Source organism: Protopterus annectens, chromosome 6.part0 (genome assembly GCF_019279795.1).
Source record: "Protopterus annectens isolate FY-2018-M chromosome 6.part0, PAN1.0, whole genome shotgun sequence".
Taxonomy (NCBI): Eukaryota; Metazoa; Chordata; order Ceratodontiformes; family Protopteridae; genus Protopterus; species Protopterus annectens.
Window position 1 is genome coordinate 179,237,290 of NC_056737.1, and position 17,540 is coordinate 179,254,829.

General features: G+C 35.8%; 1 protein-coding gene across 1 annotated transcript in view; it reads left to right on the top strand.

Moving 5' to 3' along the window:
• Nucleotides 1-16,206, top strand: part of VASH1 (vasohibin 1) — a 510,054-nt gene extending 493,848 nt beyond the window's left edge. The window contains exon 7 of the mRNA XM_044073896.1: nt 10,150-16,206. Within this exon, the coding sequence (XP_043929831.1) occupies nt 10,150-10,222 (73 nt within the window). The 3' untranslated portion in view covers nt 10,223-16,206. The remainder of the gene's footprint in view (nt 1-10,149) is intronic.
• The last annotated feature ends 1,334 nt before the right edge of the window (nt 16,207-17,540 follow it).

The window sequence follows — 17,540 nt, forward strand, 5'->3', positions numbered from 1 at the left end:
ACTTCGCAGCACAAGAAATCTGGAAAAAGCCAAAATTTATTGGGGGGGGGGGGACAAAAGCCCAAAAACCATGGACACATTTTAAAGAAACTCAAATAACAAAGTAAAAACAAAAAGATGTCAAACAGCCACTCGCAAAGTACTACTTTAACATATAAAAAGTTTATTACAACTAAACACATTTTTGTCACTCTACTAGAGTAACTTCTTCAGAAGTAAACCAACTACAATGTTGCAGTTTATTTAAAACTGACTGCCCTAAGACACATGTGATAGCGCTGGTCAACCAGTATTCAACATTTAATAAAAGACAAATTCAAAGCAACAACGCAAGGTTTGATAACTGGTTTAGCTATTAGAATTTTCAATTAATTAAACATATGTACTAGAAAATAGAAACACGGTATCAAACAAAATCAGTACATTATAAAAGGACTTTTAAAAAAAAAGGACCATTTTTAAAAACACAGGTAACCATGCGTAAAAAGTTGTGTAATTAACCACAGGCTATTTAGTAACACTATTATGCATAAGAACTGTAAAAACTACAATAATCAGTACTTGAAACTCAGCAATAATGTGTTAAAGGTTAAAATGATAGCAACATCTCTAGAGAGACTTTTATCTCATACAACTCTTCAGTTTCAATAAGCAAGCTATATTACAATTGTCATTAAGACCAGGATGGGAGAATGCATTTAATGCCAGTTGCCATTCAAGTTCTCGAGACTCTAAAAGTAATGAAGTTGGACTTTCCCTATGTCTTATACAAGTTGATCTATTGCTTGAAATTGAAAAGTATGACCTGCTTTCAAATTAATATGTTTAACAAGAGCATTGTCATTTTTATTTTTGGAAGTGGCATATGTATGTTCATAAATTCTCTCACGGAATTTTTGATCCGTTTTTCTTACATAAAACGCTGAACAGTTTTTACAACTTGCTAAGTAGATAATACTTTTGGAATTACAGTTGAGCTTGTGTAGGATGTGGTATTTTTTATCTTCAATTATAAAAGAAACTACCTGTTTTAATGTACTTACACATCTTACAAGCTCCACAAGTAAAACAACCGTGTAACTTTGTGTGTTCATTCTAATTTTTTTAGCTTCAAGCAAACTTTTCAAATTAGCACCCCTTCTATAAACAATTATTGGATGGGGGCCAATTCTCTCCATTAACAAGTTATCCTTGTGTAAAAAATGCCAGTTCTTGTATAAAACAAATCTATCGTTGTTAAAAGTAGTAATAAAACACGCACTATAAGTGTGACCTTGGTCGTGGTGACTGACCACAGCCGCACAGCATCTCGAAGGTGCCATCACACGAGTTACACTTGGAAGCTGGCAGTCATTCCCTACAGTGTTAGTAGCAGTAGTACAGCCATCTTCAGGAAATGACATGTGGTTAGAAACCATTGGGGTTAAAATACCCACCCTGCATTTATATTTTACTTCCGTAGTTAGTTCCTGAATTAAATGAATAGGACTTATAGTGCATGTTTTATTACTACTTTTAACAATGATAGTGACCAAGTTAGATTTGTTTTATACAAGAACTGTCATTTTTTACACAAAGACAACTTGTTAATGGAGAGAATTGGCCCCCATCCAATAATTGTTTATAGAAGGGATGCTAATTTGAAAAGTTTGCTTGAAGCTAAAAAACTTAGAATGAACACAAAGTTACACGGTTGTTTTACTTGTGGAACTTGTAAGATGTGTAAGTACATTAAAACAGGTAGTTCCTTTGAAATTGAAGATAAAAAATACCACATCCTACACAAGCTCAACTGTAATTCTAAAAGAATTATCTACTTAGCAAGTTGTAAAAACTGTTCAGCATTTTATGTAGGAAAAACGGACTGAAAATTCCGTGAGAGAATTTATGAACATACATATGCCATTTCCAAAAATAAAAATGACAATGCTCTTGTTAAACATATTAATTTGAAAGCAGGTCATACTTTTCAATTTCAAGCAATAGATCAACTTGTACAAGACATTAGGGGAGGTCCAACTTCATTATTTTTAGAGTCTCGAGAACTTGAATGGCAACTGGCATTAAATGCATTCTCCCATCCTAGTCTTAATGACAATGTAATATAGCTTGCTTATTGAAACTCAAGAGTTGTATGAGATAAAAGTCTCTCTAGAGATGTTGCTATCATTTTAACCTTTAACACATTATTGCTGAGTTTCAAGTACTGATTATTGTAGTTTTTACAGTTCTTATGCATAATGGTGTTACTAAATAGCCCGTGGTTAATTACACAACTTTTTACACATGGTTACCTGTGTTTTTAAAAATGGTCCTTTTTTTTAAAAGTCCTTTTATAATGTACTGATTTTGTTTGATACCGTGTTTCTATTTTCTAGTACATATGTTTAATTAATTGAAAATATTAATATCTAAACCAGTTATCAAACCTTGCGTTGTTGCTTTGAATTTGTCTTTTATTAAATGTTGAATACTGGTTGGCCAGCACTATCACATGTGTCTTAGGGCGGTCAGTTTTAAATAAACTGCAACATTGTAGTTGGTTTACTTCTGAAGAAGTTACTCTAGTAGAGTGACGAAAATGTGTTTAGTTGTAATGGACACATTTTAAACATTGCTTGCATAATTTTGGAAAGTTGCTAGAATAAAATGTTGTGTTACCACTATGTGTTTCACTGCCAAGTCTTGGACCCAGGACCTTGTGCACTACAGTCAGATCAACACTCCAGTATGCCAAACCAGCAGTTTCCTAAAAGACAGGAAGACTGAAACTTAAATGGCTATCATTTAGTGAATTCAGCTCTCACTTTTCACTGTAGCTCTCAACCTCTTAGCACAAAAAAATGGACAAAAGCCAATAATGGGGGAACACAGAATTCAGTTCTCACTTCTCACCATAGCTCTCAACCTCTTAGCAGAAAAAACTTGGACAAAGCCAATAATGGGGGAATACAGCCCTAAAAATATGGACAAATTTCAAATACTGATTTTATAAACTTAGAAAATTGACAGAATAAAAGGTTTTGTGTTACCATTTATTTTCTGAATATGAAGTCTGAAATTCAAATGCCTGTCATTATTTAGTGAATTCAATACTTCATTGATTTGCCACAAAAATGCTGAAAAACACAGCTTTTATGAGGAATAGAACATACATATGAGGCATAAATCTGGAAAACTTTCAGAAATCGTGGTGGGTAGGGACTTTAGGCTGCACCTCATGGTATTACTTTGTCTAACACACACACACACACACACACACACACACACACACACACACACACACACACACACCTTTGCTCTAAACGCTCTGGTCCAATAACAAAATGGCTTGCTGTGCTCGGCAGTATCCAGGAAGACACACACCTCTAAGATATCCATCTCTGGTCTCTGCTCAGCAATGCTCTGCTTCCGGATATCCATCTCTGGTCCGATACAAACAGCTTGCTCTGCCCGGCTCCCTGGCATCTCTGCTGATGATGTCAGCAAAAAGTTTAAACTACAAATGCCAGGAAATTGGGAATGTACCATTTCCTCAAAAGTGTGGGGGGGCGCCCCTTCCCCCTCACTCTATGGTTCCGGTGCCCATACTGGCAATGCTAACCGCTGCATAACCGCAGCCACCCAGCATCCACTACTGTTATTACTAAGTTGAAATGTAATTTCTCAGTCCATGGTAGTCCACACAAAGCTATTTCTGACTATGGTACTTCATTTACTAGTCAGTTATTTCAGAAATTTGCAAGAAAACTGGACTTTGTACATGTTACTAGCAGTCCTGAATATCCACAATCAAATGGACTAGATGAACATGCAGTGCAGAGTGAAAGCAATTACTTGAAAGGTCAAAGCGTGATAATACCAATGTCTTTTTGAATTTACTTAATTTCAGAAACATACCCCGTGATGATATACTTGGCTCGCCTGCTCAAAGACTTCTATCCTGGCAAACAGAAAAATGCTACCTATTAGTTCCAGTTTATTGAAGCCTAAAGCAAAGAACAACAGAACCATCAAAGCCCAATTATTGAAGAAACGTTCTATCCAGTAGTCCAGTTATGATAAATGGAGCAGATTTCTTCAACCGTTAAAAGAAGGAGACAGTGAGGATACAAATGGCAAAAGGTTTCAACTGGATTGGTCAGGTTACAGGTATAGGTACCAAGTTGAGATCCTACTTTGTAGAATCAAAGGGTGTGGAGTACAGAAGAAATTGCAGACGTCTTCTTCCTGTACCAGAATCATTATTGCATAATTGTTCCTGTGATACAGACTCTAGATCTCAAAGCAAGTCAGACATTATTCCCATCCCAGAACGTGTCTCAACCTCTACTTCCATTCCTGAGGATGTTCCAGATATTCCCAAGGTTGAACATTCAGCAGAGACAATTCCAGTTGCTAAATCTAATACTCAGTTTTATGTCACATGATTTGGTCGTATTTCCAGACCCTGTGTGAAATACACAGCAACATGAACATAACTGTATATATTGGGCCTACTTTATGTGCTCAAAACACGAAAAACCCATATCTGAATAGTGCGACACATAAAGAGCAATCCACAAATACGTCAAACTTACTAAAGCATGAAATTTAAAACCTCGAGCTGTCATAGTCGGCCAACCCACCACCCGCAACACACTACCTACCCAAACACAATAAAAAAAAAACATACATACACTAACCAAAACCCTACTTCTAACCCTAAATTAAAGCACCAAAACCCTACTGCTAACCCTACACTTACCCCACACACACAACTATCTCTGCACTATCCTTAACCCCTCCCTAACCCTAAGGTCCGTAACTACCGCACACTTCCCCTATGGAGCTATACCTAAACAAATTAAATATTCCACACACATACACTTAACAAAACCCTACACTAAACCTTATATATTACCTACACAAAACCTTACATACACTACCTACCTATGCACTTACCTTAACCCCTCCCTAACCCTAAGGTCCGTAACTATCACACACTTACCTTATGGAGCTATACTGCAGACGGGCCAACTATGAGAATTCGATATTTCTACTTTCGCGGTTTCATTTGTTCGAAGTATTCGCAGCTCGCTCTTTACATGTCACACTATTCGGATTTCGGTTTTTCAGCTTTCGAGCGCTTAAAGTAGACCCGTATATATGTACCTAGTTCTGTATAATTGCATGACAGAGAACTATTTGTTTTATCTACATGCCAAATGAGATTCATAGCACATAGTTACTCATTTATGCATTGTTTTCAGACATTTGAACCAAGATATGATTTTAGTTGTGCTGTGCAGACCTCTCAACTGCCCAGAATATTGCAGAATGTCCCTGACTGTTTTTTTCATATGCAGTCATGAAACTTTTAACATAATGCCAGAGCATATGTCATATATAACTCCCATGTGCACATTACATCTATCTCTGTCTACTCCCAGTGCTATCATCATTCCAGCTCCTCTCTGTCATCCTTCAAATAGTTTCAAGAATAAGCTTGTGTTCCCTCAAAAATGCAATATGTACCTGCCCTACAAATTTGTACTACATTTTCTTCAAAAAAAAAACCAGTTCACATTACATAAGAATTTAAATAATGAACGGAATTTTACTCATTTTTCCAAGAACTAGTGTGTGTGTGTGTAACAATGTATAAAGTACAGTTTCTGTGAGGATCATTAGAAATCTCATTCCAAATTTAATATTTATACCTAATTTTCAAACATTTCATAACATTCATTTCATCCCCTATGTACCAAACAAAAATAATTTATCAAGTACTGCAGCCACTTAAAATATTATAAAAAACAACACACCACTTTGAACCAACAGTATGATCACAAAATGAAAGTAAAGCTGCCACCAGTTTAAAATATACATACTGTATGTGTCTGCTTCAGCAGAACGAAAACCCATATGTACGAAGACCACATTGCTGAGATGAAATAACCATAACTGCAAAAGACTGGAAATGTTAAACCCTGAATACCACATAACCGAAAAGAATGTACTGGCATGTAGTCACTCGCAGCACTGTACAATACATGTTAAAATGCCTTTTCCCTCAAAATAGTACGATCTTAGAGTTGGTACGGGGTATGCAGGGGGGCTTGCCCCCTGGCAAAAACATAGGTAAAATATGATTGTAGTGCTTAGCTTACCACAGTAGTCCTGTGTCATCTGTGTATTTTTGAGATTGCATATATTTTAGTATAGAGCAGTGTGTGAAGTAGTTCTATAAAGTAAACAGGTATTGCAAGACCAGGATAGAGTGTATTAATTTATAGTACTGTAACTTTAAGGTGTTGTAGAATTATGGGAATTGTGTGTTTTGAGTTTGCTTTGTTTTAAGGCAGTAGGGTACCAGTAAGTTTTAGTTTGTTGTTCCCAGGATGTTTACATGACATCCAGTATTTATCTGCTTTAACAAAGAGATCATTGTTAATTAACTCGAGCTGATGCCGTAAATGTATGTCATAGGCTGCTCATTCAAGCTACAATAGGATGTCTCATCTTTTATACCTGTTATGCATATCTATTCCTATTGGTAGCTAATAGCTTATAGCTTATGCGCTGTATTCCTTTGTCCTATGTGACTAGTGCCTAATTGATAGAAACACTTTATAATAATTTTGTCCCTGGCTAAAATTATTAGTACATCGTTATATGTGTGATGTGATATGAAGATGCTATTTGCCATGGTTAGATGGGGCCGGGCAACAAGTACTGAAAATTATGTGACTGCCAGTCAAATTAAAATCCTGAAGTACTACACTGTAGTAATCATAACTGCAGCTAGTCAGAATAATCTGGCTGAACCTGATAATGGGAGCACCTACCCTGTATCCTTTATGTCAGGTAGCACAGCACCCTTTCCATGACAGGATGAATTCAACTTTCTAGTGATATATCGATTATAAGTGTATTCAGAGAGAAAAGAAAGGGCTCTGTATGTGCTAGGTCTAAGATAAACTGCAGCATTCTGTGGCAGTGAACCAAACAGGGCTAAATGAGGAAACGGGTAACTGACTTCTATTTCAGGTTGCTCCATCTAAATGCTATCAGAAGAGGTACACTATAAGAGGTTGTCAGTAACATGTGTCATAAGTCCTAGTTGCCAAAGCAGTAATCCCTATAAAACAGCAAAGTGTAGTCCCCACCATGAAAATTGGTGACCCTCCAGTAAGTGTGTCTTTTACCAGTACCTGTTGCAAAAAGCCTTTGCAGAGATGTGTAAGGAGAGTGGAAAAATATACAACTGTAAGGATTTAGAACTCCAGTAACAGAAGTTAAACCAACAACTTGAACATCACTGTTATCACTTGAAAAAACACCACAGTCTTTAGAATAGTTTTCAAACACTTACCTGACAGCCTTAATGGAATCTCTTACATGACATCAAAGGTCAGAGGGCATTCTACAGAGAATTACATGGAGGAAGAGTTTTATACCATGAAAAATAACAGGAAAATGGGGGAAAACAATTGCAAATTAGGAAACAATTATGGCGAAAACACAATGAGGCATTACGACAATAGAACATCTCTGAAGGTAAGAATAGAGGTAGATCACTTTAAGAATGAGGTTCACAGACTACCGATCTGGTAAACCCACACAGGTCTTTCAGGAATATTCAAATGAGGGACTAACCTCTAAGGTTTGGGATTGGCTTCTTGTTTTTCCATCTCCCAGATTTTCCTCCACTCATCTACCCTGGACCCTTCCACCACTGTCTGTAACTGCCTTTAAATCTCACCTGTTAAATGTAAATGTATTAGTACAGAAACATTCATCCATCTACCTGCTCTACTGAATAAACTGTTTGACACTTCAACAAGCCATCTAAATTCCTCCCAAATGGAGAGCATCAGAGAGTCTTTTAGATCTGCTATCTAAAGTGACTTTTATCTAGACTCATCCTTTGTACTCTGTTTCGTGATAGTCCTGTCAACTTCTTAGTCACAGGTGGGATACCAGTCCTATGTTAAGCTTTTTGGATTATCTCTGTTTCAGTGTACAGTAACCTATGGACCCAGTCTAGTCAGCAGAAATGCTAGTAGGCTAAACAAAACCTCTGGCTTTGTGCTGGGTAGTTGTAACATTTTATTTATGGAGAATGAGTATCTGCTTTTAAATTTGTACTCTGAATCACAACATTTAACTAGGTAACTAGGGTTTAATTGCCACTTAATATGGTACTTGAGCAGGTTGTCTGAAAGCAGCATGCAGGAAGTTAATCCCTCACTTGGAGGATCACCATTCTAAAGGAAGACGTGAAAGTGTGGAGTGAGAGAACCCAGTTGAAGCTAGCCTGTGGAGTGCAAACCATGGAATGTTACCCTGTGGGAATACTTGCTTACAGAGCTAGAAGATGGGCATTGGAGAGGCCTGCAGCCTTGAACTTTTTTTTCAAAACAGTCTGTATCCTGGGGTGGGGCTGTGCAGACTGGATATGAGAAGGTACTGCTGGTATTATCTATATTTGCGGAGCCAAGTAGGCTAACATTTTTGTTTTTTGGAATGTTGAATAAACACTTAATAATAAAGCCTAGTCTGTAATGTTGTCCATGTGCCCCCCCCCCCCATCTCCTACTAATTATACATACCAACTCCAAGATTGCACTACATTGAGAAATTTCCTGATCCTCACTGTATCATGATCTCCATTCAAAAGTTTTGGGTTTTCAGAAATGCAATTATATATATTATATATAATATACATATTCTATATTTATATATATATATATATATATATATATATATATATATATAAACAGAGAGAGAGAGAGATACACACACACATATACACACACACATATATATGGCATGCAGAAACTTCCATTGAAGTGACTTTTTAATCAAGAGATCAGCTGTTTGAAAAGTACCAGCTTTTCAGCATGTGATCTCGGTACAGTGGGGATCTGGGCATATGCCCTTTCCCTACTATAGTGTGATCTTAGAGGTGGTATATATAATTAGCAGGGAATGTGGGGGTGCATGGGGGGGGGGAGCTGTCTTTTGTAGATCATTGTTTTTCTGTTTCAGCCATGTCAGGACGATGAAGTTAGTCTCGCTTCATATATATATATATATATATATATATATATATATATGCATATATATATATATATATATATATATATATATATATATATATATATATATATATATATATATATACACACACACACACATGCACACTTACTAGTATATTCCATTCCCATTCCTTTTAGAGAGACTATTTCTGTCTAGAATTACTGTTTCATACATTGATGCTTGACAGTGTCCAAATCCAAAATTCCCCAGATGGGCCAATATCTATAGCCACACTGTGCCTTTTGGTGTCATACTAAGAAGCAATACCTGCGTTGAAAGTAAGTGCTTGGCTTGCTTGCTTCCCTTGCAGGTGAAATGTGGTAACATTGAAAGTTTCCAAAGGTATTAGCTAGTGATGAAGGGACAAGAGGACTGAACAGTAAGTATACACTTAATGTATTTGGGCTGACCTAAGACAGGTGTAATAACCCTGTGAGTGTAACCCTTCTTACTCCATCTTCCCCTAGTCATAATTAACTTGTCCTAGGCCCAGTCCCTGAGAGGCAGGGGTTTGAACAAAATCTTGTCATCAAATGATGTACTGCGATATGTCTCATTCTTGTGATGTCAGAAGCCAAGTTTGAGACCCAAACCAGGATTGTCAAGTGTTGAGTAGATGAAGGAAAGGTGACCATCTCAGGATGCTGTAATGTAGCAGGAAGGGTAGATTGTGTTTTAAGCTTAACTGTTGCTTTATAAGTGACTACTGCTGTGAAGATAATATTTATCATTCTAAACATAGTTGTTATAAAGATTACTTGCATTTCTTGTAACTTAAGTCCCCACCAACAAAGCACCCATGGGATTGCAAACCATGTTATGTTATATAGAGATCCATTTCAGTATCTAATGGTTGTGGAGTTCTTAGGCACGCTAAACTTATGAGGTGTTTGCAAAATGTTGGTTAACTTGTGGGGTTCTATTGGTGGCAAAGTCCTAGAAACTGTAGCTGATGTCATCACGGAGGTTAGTAATAATAACGTTGGTTGAGCAATGTTAGGTGCAAGACATTATTCTGAAATAATCTTTCCTTATTTATTTACTTTTGTTTGTTTGTTCTAGGCCATCAGGTGAGAAGAAGACTGCAGAGCCAAAGGATATTTCGGATGTAAGCAATTACCAAATCAGGGTATAAAGTTCCCACAGCACTGTGCCAAAGTGGACTAATGTAGACACAGCATAGTACACAGCATTGAAGAAATCACAGGTACTTTCCAGAAAAGTGTTGGCATCACTGACACTGAAGTCAGATGAAAGTGGACGAATTTCACCTGTACATCCAGCATAATTTAAACAAGCCAGCAGAACTTATTTCTACTCTCATTGTTCATTTCCTACGTACTGGGCTGCAGTGTTCTTTGAACTGGTGATCCAGCTGCAACAGTCCTGACGGCAGAAGATTGAGGTTTACAGAAGAATCTGTGGCTAGGAAATAGTTTTCCACAGTGTACAGTACTGTGATATTCCTTAAAGTAGTACCGTAAGTGTCTGTCCAATGTCTGTACAGGGAGAGTGATGTAAAATGGATAACAAAAGAACCTGTTGTACCGCTACAGTGCTTTTTAACACAAGGTCATTTTAAAATGTCACCACATTCCTTAACCTGCGTGACTAAAACAGTTGGCGTTTTAACAAGTACTAGAAATAAAGATTTATAGGCTATACAGAATACATTCAGTGCTAGAATATGTTGAGTATTATTATATATATTTTACTTTGGAGACCTGTGTCCAACAATTCTGTGAAAAACTGACAATGAAGTCCCATCACAAAGTGCCAGATAGAACCTTTTCCAGATGCTGCTCCTTGTGTGTCGTATTTAGTGAGTAGTACCTTTCTATTTTTTCCAGTTTTGGGATGTAAGGGTCTGCTCTTTTACTGAAATAATGCAGTACTGTATCTATGTATGCATGTATTACTCCGTTGCACCACTTAGAAACTTCACTGTATTCTCCGTAACTGTCCTCATACCATCCTGTCACAGTAATTTACCAATGACCCAGACTTCTTACGATGTTGCTTTGAGTGCACGTGTGGATGCAGAAGGTAGAGTGTAGTTTTAGTTAATGCTTCAGGGATTTCCTGCAGTAATGCCCATTTTGTAAATAACAGCACAGATTAAACTGAAAGCAAGATTCAAGTCCAGCATACCTGAGCTGGTATCTTGTGATACTGGGTAATAAGTAACTGGCACTATAATTCCAAATGAAGTAAATTGGACACAATGACTAATCTATAGCTCACATCAAGACTAAAAGAACATTTCATTTAGGTGGGAAATAGAATGAGAAAATATACCTCATAACAGATATGCTCATAATTTGTTGTAATCATTAGTTTGAAAAAACATAGTGTTCATTTAAGTATCACCTTTCTAGTGCATAGAATTCTTACAAACTCAAATAATGTAGGCCTAAAAAAAGGCACTTTAAAATTGTGGTATCACAGCTATTAAAATAAGCAGACTGCCAGGAAGGAAAGTTTTAATTAAAGCCAATGTCTAATAAAAGCTGCATTTTTAAATCAAGCCATAACTATTTAGACACTTTCTGCAGAGTATTTAGCTCAGCATGCCCCTGTCAAAGGTCGAAATGTGATAATGCAAATCGTTTGCAGTATGTAGGTCAAGGTGCTGCATCAGAAGTTCAAGATTCGATAATCTGAGACACAAAACTAGGAAAGTTTGTATGTGATTAAACATAAGTAACAGCAAACTGCAAATGTCACTGCTACACATTCAAAGTATTTTTGCAGAGGAACAAGCTCTCTACACCCTGTCAATGTGGGGGACTGTACCCCTCACACTCCTGTTACTTATGTATTCTAACCGTGAGCTCTCTGTACCTCATAGAAGGAATGCTCAGAGATACAGCAATTTCACAGTATTTCCCCACACTTAAATTCATGGAGCTCTAAGGATCTCGGTTATGGTCCTTGAACATACAATGGGAGCCCAGAACTCAGCAAATACATGCAAGCAACAAGCCCTGATAAAATATCTATTAGAGGAATAAAAACAAACAGCCCTATAGGGTATTTATAGGTATGTGTTATATGGACAAATACGCTTATGTCTCTGGAAAACGCATTGAAATTTTATTGTGTATACCCCAAATATACAGAAGTCTGTTACTATAATTAAATAAAATACATTTTATTTCTTTGGAAGGAAAATTACACATCAAACATTTAATTAATGCATAGTCAAGTACAGTCATTAAAAAGACCTGCTTTATGCAGTAGGCAAAGAAAGAAAACAGCTATAGTCTGTACTTTGCAGTTGTACAGACTAATATTGTGTGCTCTTTCAGAGCATGTCTGACGAGACAATTAGTATTATATACAATACATCATAAGGGGAGTTGACTTTTCATGTGGTAAATTTGGATGCCTGTCTGTATTCACTTCACAGTGAATGCTAACAAACCTGAACCCGTTTCATTATGCTGTCTTGTTAGGACTAATTACAAGGTAAGAGGTTTATCTAATGAAGAAGTTTAGTCAATTTATGTTATATTCTGAATGGCCAAATTATGTTCATATTTCACGTTTCCCCTGGAAAAATTGTACAGCTCCAGTTTAGGACTAACGCAAAAAAATAAAATAACATAAAATAATGAAAGAAGGAAAGAAACAACAAAATATGTTTTAATACATAAGTTAGAAATATAAGATCCTGATAAAACACCATATTGTCTCCCTCATAGAAAAGAGAGTTTAAATTTAACGGATTTGACTATTACAGTTTTACTGTAATAGACTCCAAGAATATGTATTTCTTTATTCTTTGTTGACCAGTGAAAGCAGTTTTCCATGTGAATCTGGTATCGTTGACAAGATTAATATGGCTTCCTGTGAGTCAGCTATTGCAATTGGAAACTGCATGAATCAAACCAATTTAATGGCAATATACCAACCAGAATTGGTGGACACTGCATAAACAGTGTTATTCTCACTTAAAAAAATAAGAGTCATGTTTCACAGTCACATTTGCCTCCTACCAATAAGCCATATGTTTCTTTCCTTTGTGTGACTATCTAGTTTACATCATTTTTAGGTCATTATCTTCCTCTTTAGATATAAGTAAAGCATTCAATAAATCATCAGTCTTCGATTTAAACATGGGGCTGGATTCATGAATGCCTACTCTAAGTGTGCACTAAATGTAAACCATTCTGTGTGAGCAGACAACACAAGCATAACTCACACCTTCTTCCTCCTAATTTTAGTTTTCCTACCAATTTTCTTACAATCTTAAATGTTGAGGGGGACTGATAAATGTTACCACTACATCAACATCTAGTCTAAGATTTCTGAGTGAAGAGATAGCACAAAAAATGTGGTAGACATGTTCTTGAATACAGACCATGTACACTTTATTTTAGGTGTTCATGCATCATGAACTATTTTTTACTGATACTAGTTTCCAGTGTAATACTCTAGTCACTGCATATTATCTATTTGCTCTTGTACTGTTTCCATAATTAGTGATTTGCAGCCTGCATTACAATAGTATTTTTCTGCTTATAAGTAGATAGTTATTAATGTATTTTTCTACCTTCATTTGTAAGCCCTTTTATAAATTTTGCAGGTCTTCTCTGTAACCTGCTTTTTTGTTTTGTTTGTTATGGCACAGTACCTGAAACAAAAACTGTGCAACACTTTCACTGGGGATATACCCAAGGGCAGTAATTTTTTACTTCTTGAGTTAATTAACTTATTTCTTGTGATATTGCTGCTTTTGAGCCATTCTCTGCCACCAGTATCTTTTTTGTATTTCCTGTTAGTTAGTTTTCAGAAGTGCTAAAACTTTCATAGTCTACATTTCATGTTTTACAGTATGCTGTCTAGGTTAAATGTTTATATTTGTATTAAAGCTCTTTCTTTTAAAATATATTAATATATTAAATATATATTAATTAATTTAAAAGTAACCCATTTGTCTTCAGTTAATAATGGCAAGGTCTCACTAAACTCCTTATATACATTGCATATGTAGTTAAATCCCTATGTCATCTAGATATATTACTTTTTCTTTTCTAAAAATTCACATTTTGCATCTGAGATGAAAAATTTAAAATCTGTTGGTTTCAAGACCAGGTCATGTGACACCTATTCAGTACCATGTTCTTGCTTGAGAAGCACTTCTATTTATTATTAACTAATGGTAACTTTTTATCAATGTACATATTCCAGAGTGATGTTTATATGTTTACAGCTTCTCATTTAGGTAACATTGCAGAAATCTAGTCTGTTAAATACTTCACTCATGACAACTTATACAGTATCATTTATTCTTGGTACAGGTTGTATTTCATGAATGTAATTTTTCACATCCTTCCCCTTAAGCAATGAATATAATCAAAATATACTACATGAGCAACTACTTTTGAAATTGTATTATGTCTTCCAAGTCTTCTGTACTACTATTTCCAAGTATCACTCATTATAATTTTGAAGCATTTCTTCATGACTAACAGTTTGCATATTGCCTAGTACTTGTTCCAGTCATTTTATAAACCTTTGTAATCAGACATAAAGGAGAAAGTAATTATTGGTATTATTTCAGTCTATTGTCTTAATATGTTTAGTAGTGTTACAAGAGGTGAAATTTGTCAGTATTCAGGGAAAACAGATATTCTGATTTTACTTCATAAATCTAGTAATAAGAAAATAAAAAACAATACAGACACTAGTGTTACATCATTTGGTATAAAAACTAGGGAAAAGATTACAAAAACTATTGCAGAATTATTAGATAATAACCTTCTAAAATGAATGCTTTTGGAGAGTAATTAGTGTGAATTTCAAGGCAAGTCTTGTGTTGTTTAACCAGTTATTTTGAACCAGTTAGAAATGCAGTGGGCAACAAACTTCTCAATATATGATATTTTGCTAAATTTTCAAAGTCTTCAGTAGAACACAGTAAAATTGTGTACTTTGTGCTTATTGAAGAATTAAACAAATTGAAAACTGGACAGGTATCCCCCCAATCAAATCTTTATTACACCATAAACTGAGCAAAGCTGGACAGGAGCTGTCTGAAACTCCATTTTCTACCTTTATGAGTGTTTGGTAATATAGGCTGCTGGCTTAATGTTTCAGTAGGTCAGTCAAGCTCAGCGAACAGAAGGAGAAGGAGGCACACTGATCACTCTCCCAGAAAAGACAGCAAGAAAGTGTGTGTTCTTGTGTGCAAGTATACAACTATTTAGCAGACATTCTGGCACAAATAGTTAACACTGTTTTTCATATAACGTATCTTTTCAATGCAAAAAGGGGCTTCTTGAACATCATAAAGTCCTTATTGTACTGAAAATACCCCTAGCCATAAGGTTATTATGTGTGCGGTATGTAGGCTACTCCATGCAGTTTGGTACAATTTAGTGCGATACTGCAAATAAAACCAGGCAGGAGAATGTGTAAACTTTAAAAAGTACTGTGCCACATAGTGCAATTGGCAGGCAAAATAATCTACCTAATGTGGTTACAAAATGTGTCTACTTCAAATTTTACTATTAGAAGTGGGTTTGCTAGTCAAGAGGTGTGGTACAGAATATTACTTCATATTTTAATAATTTATCCATCATGAGATTAGATGTGGGTAACGGTGTATACTGGTGAGTTGACAATTGTTAGGATGAAAATCAAACTTACGTCTTGTGCATCTTCATAATGTTGTTACATATAAACACAGTGTATCTCCATATTACCGAGTTACTGTATAACCACACTGCAGATGTCTTCAGCTGAGCAAATGAATAAGGTTATAAAAAGATGTACTAGACATGTAAAAAGAGAAAGCAGAACTAACTACTGCAAAAAAGTCAGTTCACCAAAAAAAAAAAAAAACTCTTCACAGCAAGTTGCTGTAAATAATATTAAGTATATCTTGTACTAACAGTTCAAATGTGTAAAAAAACAAAGGGAAAAACCTGCAATGGTATAACAGAATGATCAAGAGACATGAAAACACGTGAACTGCTTTACTCTTCTATTCATACTTCTATCCATTTTTTATATGTGTTTGTTTAGTACTATGACTAGTGATGTAAAGTTTATAATCCTCAAACTATAGTAATGGACATATTTTGAATAAATAAGAAGTAATCAGAACTGCAAAAACCTAGTGACAGAGAGGCGGTGTTGCTTGAAAATGCACTGTTTTACATATGAGACTTTATTGCCATATAATTTATATTAGCAGCAGTTTGGTCAGTATGTGAGATCACATGACTGGTGGGTGAAAATAACTTTGCCAAATCAGTGCTGAGTTGTTGTGGTAGTAGGGGAAGCAGTATTACTGCAACTGTGAAGAACAGTGCCATAAATGGATGTAACTGAAAATCAGATCATATGTGACACACTGCAGAAACTTATCAGCAATGGAATCTTTACCCATCCACCTGAAAAGTGAAAAATGTGTATTTAGAAAATCGTGTTGTTGTATAAACAACAAAACTTGTGTTGCAAAATGTAGGATGATCATATTTTATTAGAATGAACAACTGACCAAGTCACAGAATGGTTAGCCTCGTACACTGTTGGTTTCCATATTGTTCTAGCCTCTCTTAGCCTGAAATAAAACATTACTATTAAAAAAGAATGTGCTCATTGCAGTTGATCTGACTGTGACTTGACAGTAGAGCTGAGTCAGGATCAGGTGCTGGGCTATAGCTGGGACTTTGATACTAAATCAGGACCAGGTACTGGGCTATAGTTGGGTCTTTGACACCCATCTCTAGACTGTAGGGCTTGGGTTTGAATCAGAGCAAGTACTGCTGGTGTGGTTAGACAAAAACAAACTGACAAACATGGCCAGTACTACTTCCCTATGATCCTGTTTGTGGTATGATATGATCCTGTAAAAATTGTCTTTCAATACTTTTTTAGGAAGGGGGACCTTAAATCCTTAACCGGCAAGATAATTTCAGGCATTTAACGGTCCAGAACAACAACACTGCATATTTCTAAGTCCTCCGTCTCTATACTGAAGTTTAAAACAATCAGTATATGAAACTCAACCATAAGAGATCATTACGTAAATCATAAATATGTGACCTGAAATGCTCCAGCTACTTAAACCAGATTAATACTTTGCACTCATTCCACTAGTTAGATGTGATGTATTTTGTTTCCAAGACACAGCCAGTCTTACGTAAAAGACTATGTTTGCAGGTGTGTTTTTAATATCTAGAGATAAAACAAGGATTTCTGTTTTTATCTTGAACTACTGTACTTTTGAATTAAGATTTATTTTCTATTTTGTATGTTTTGAAGCCAATAAAGTCTAAAAAAAAAAAAATAAAACAATGTATTTTTGTAGTTTCTTTTGCATATTCGTAAAGGGTTGGTTGATAAGATTTTTTTCAGAGACAAGTTTGGCAACAAGAATAAAATGTGAACAGATGGAACAACACATCTACAGATGTTGTTAATACTAACTAGTTGCC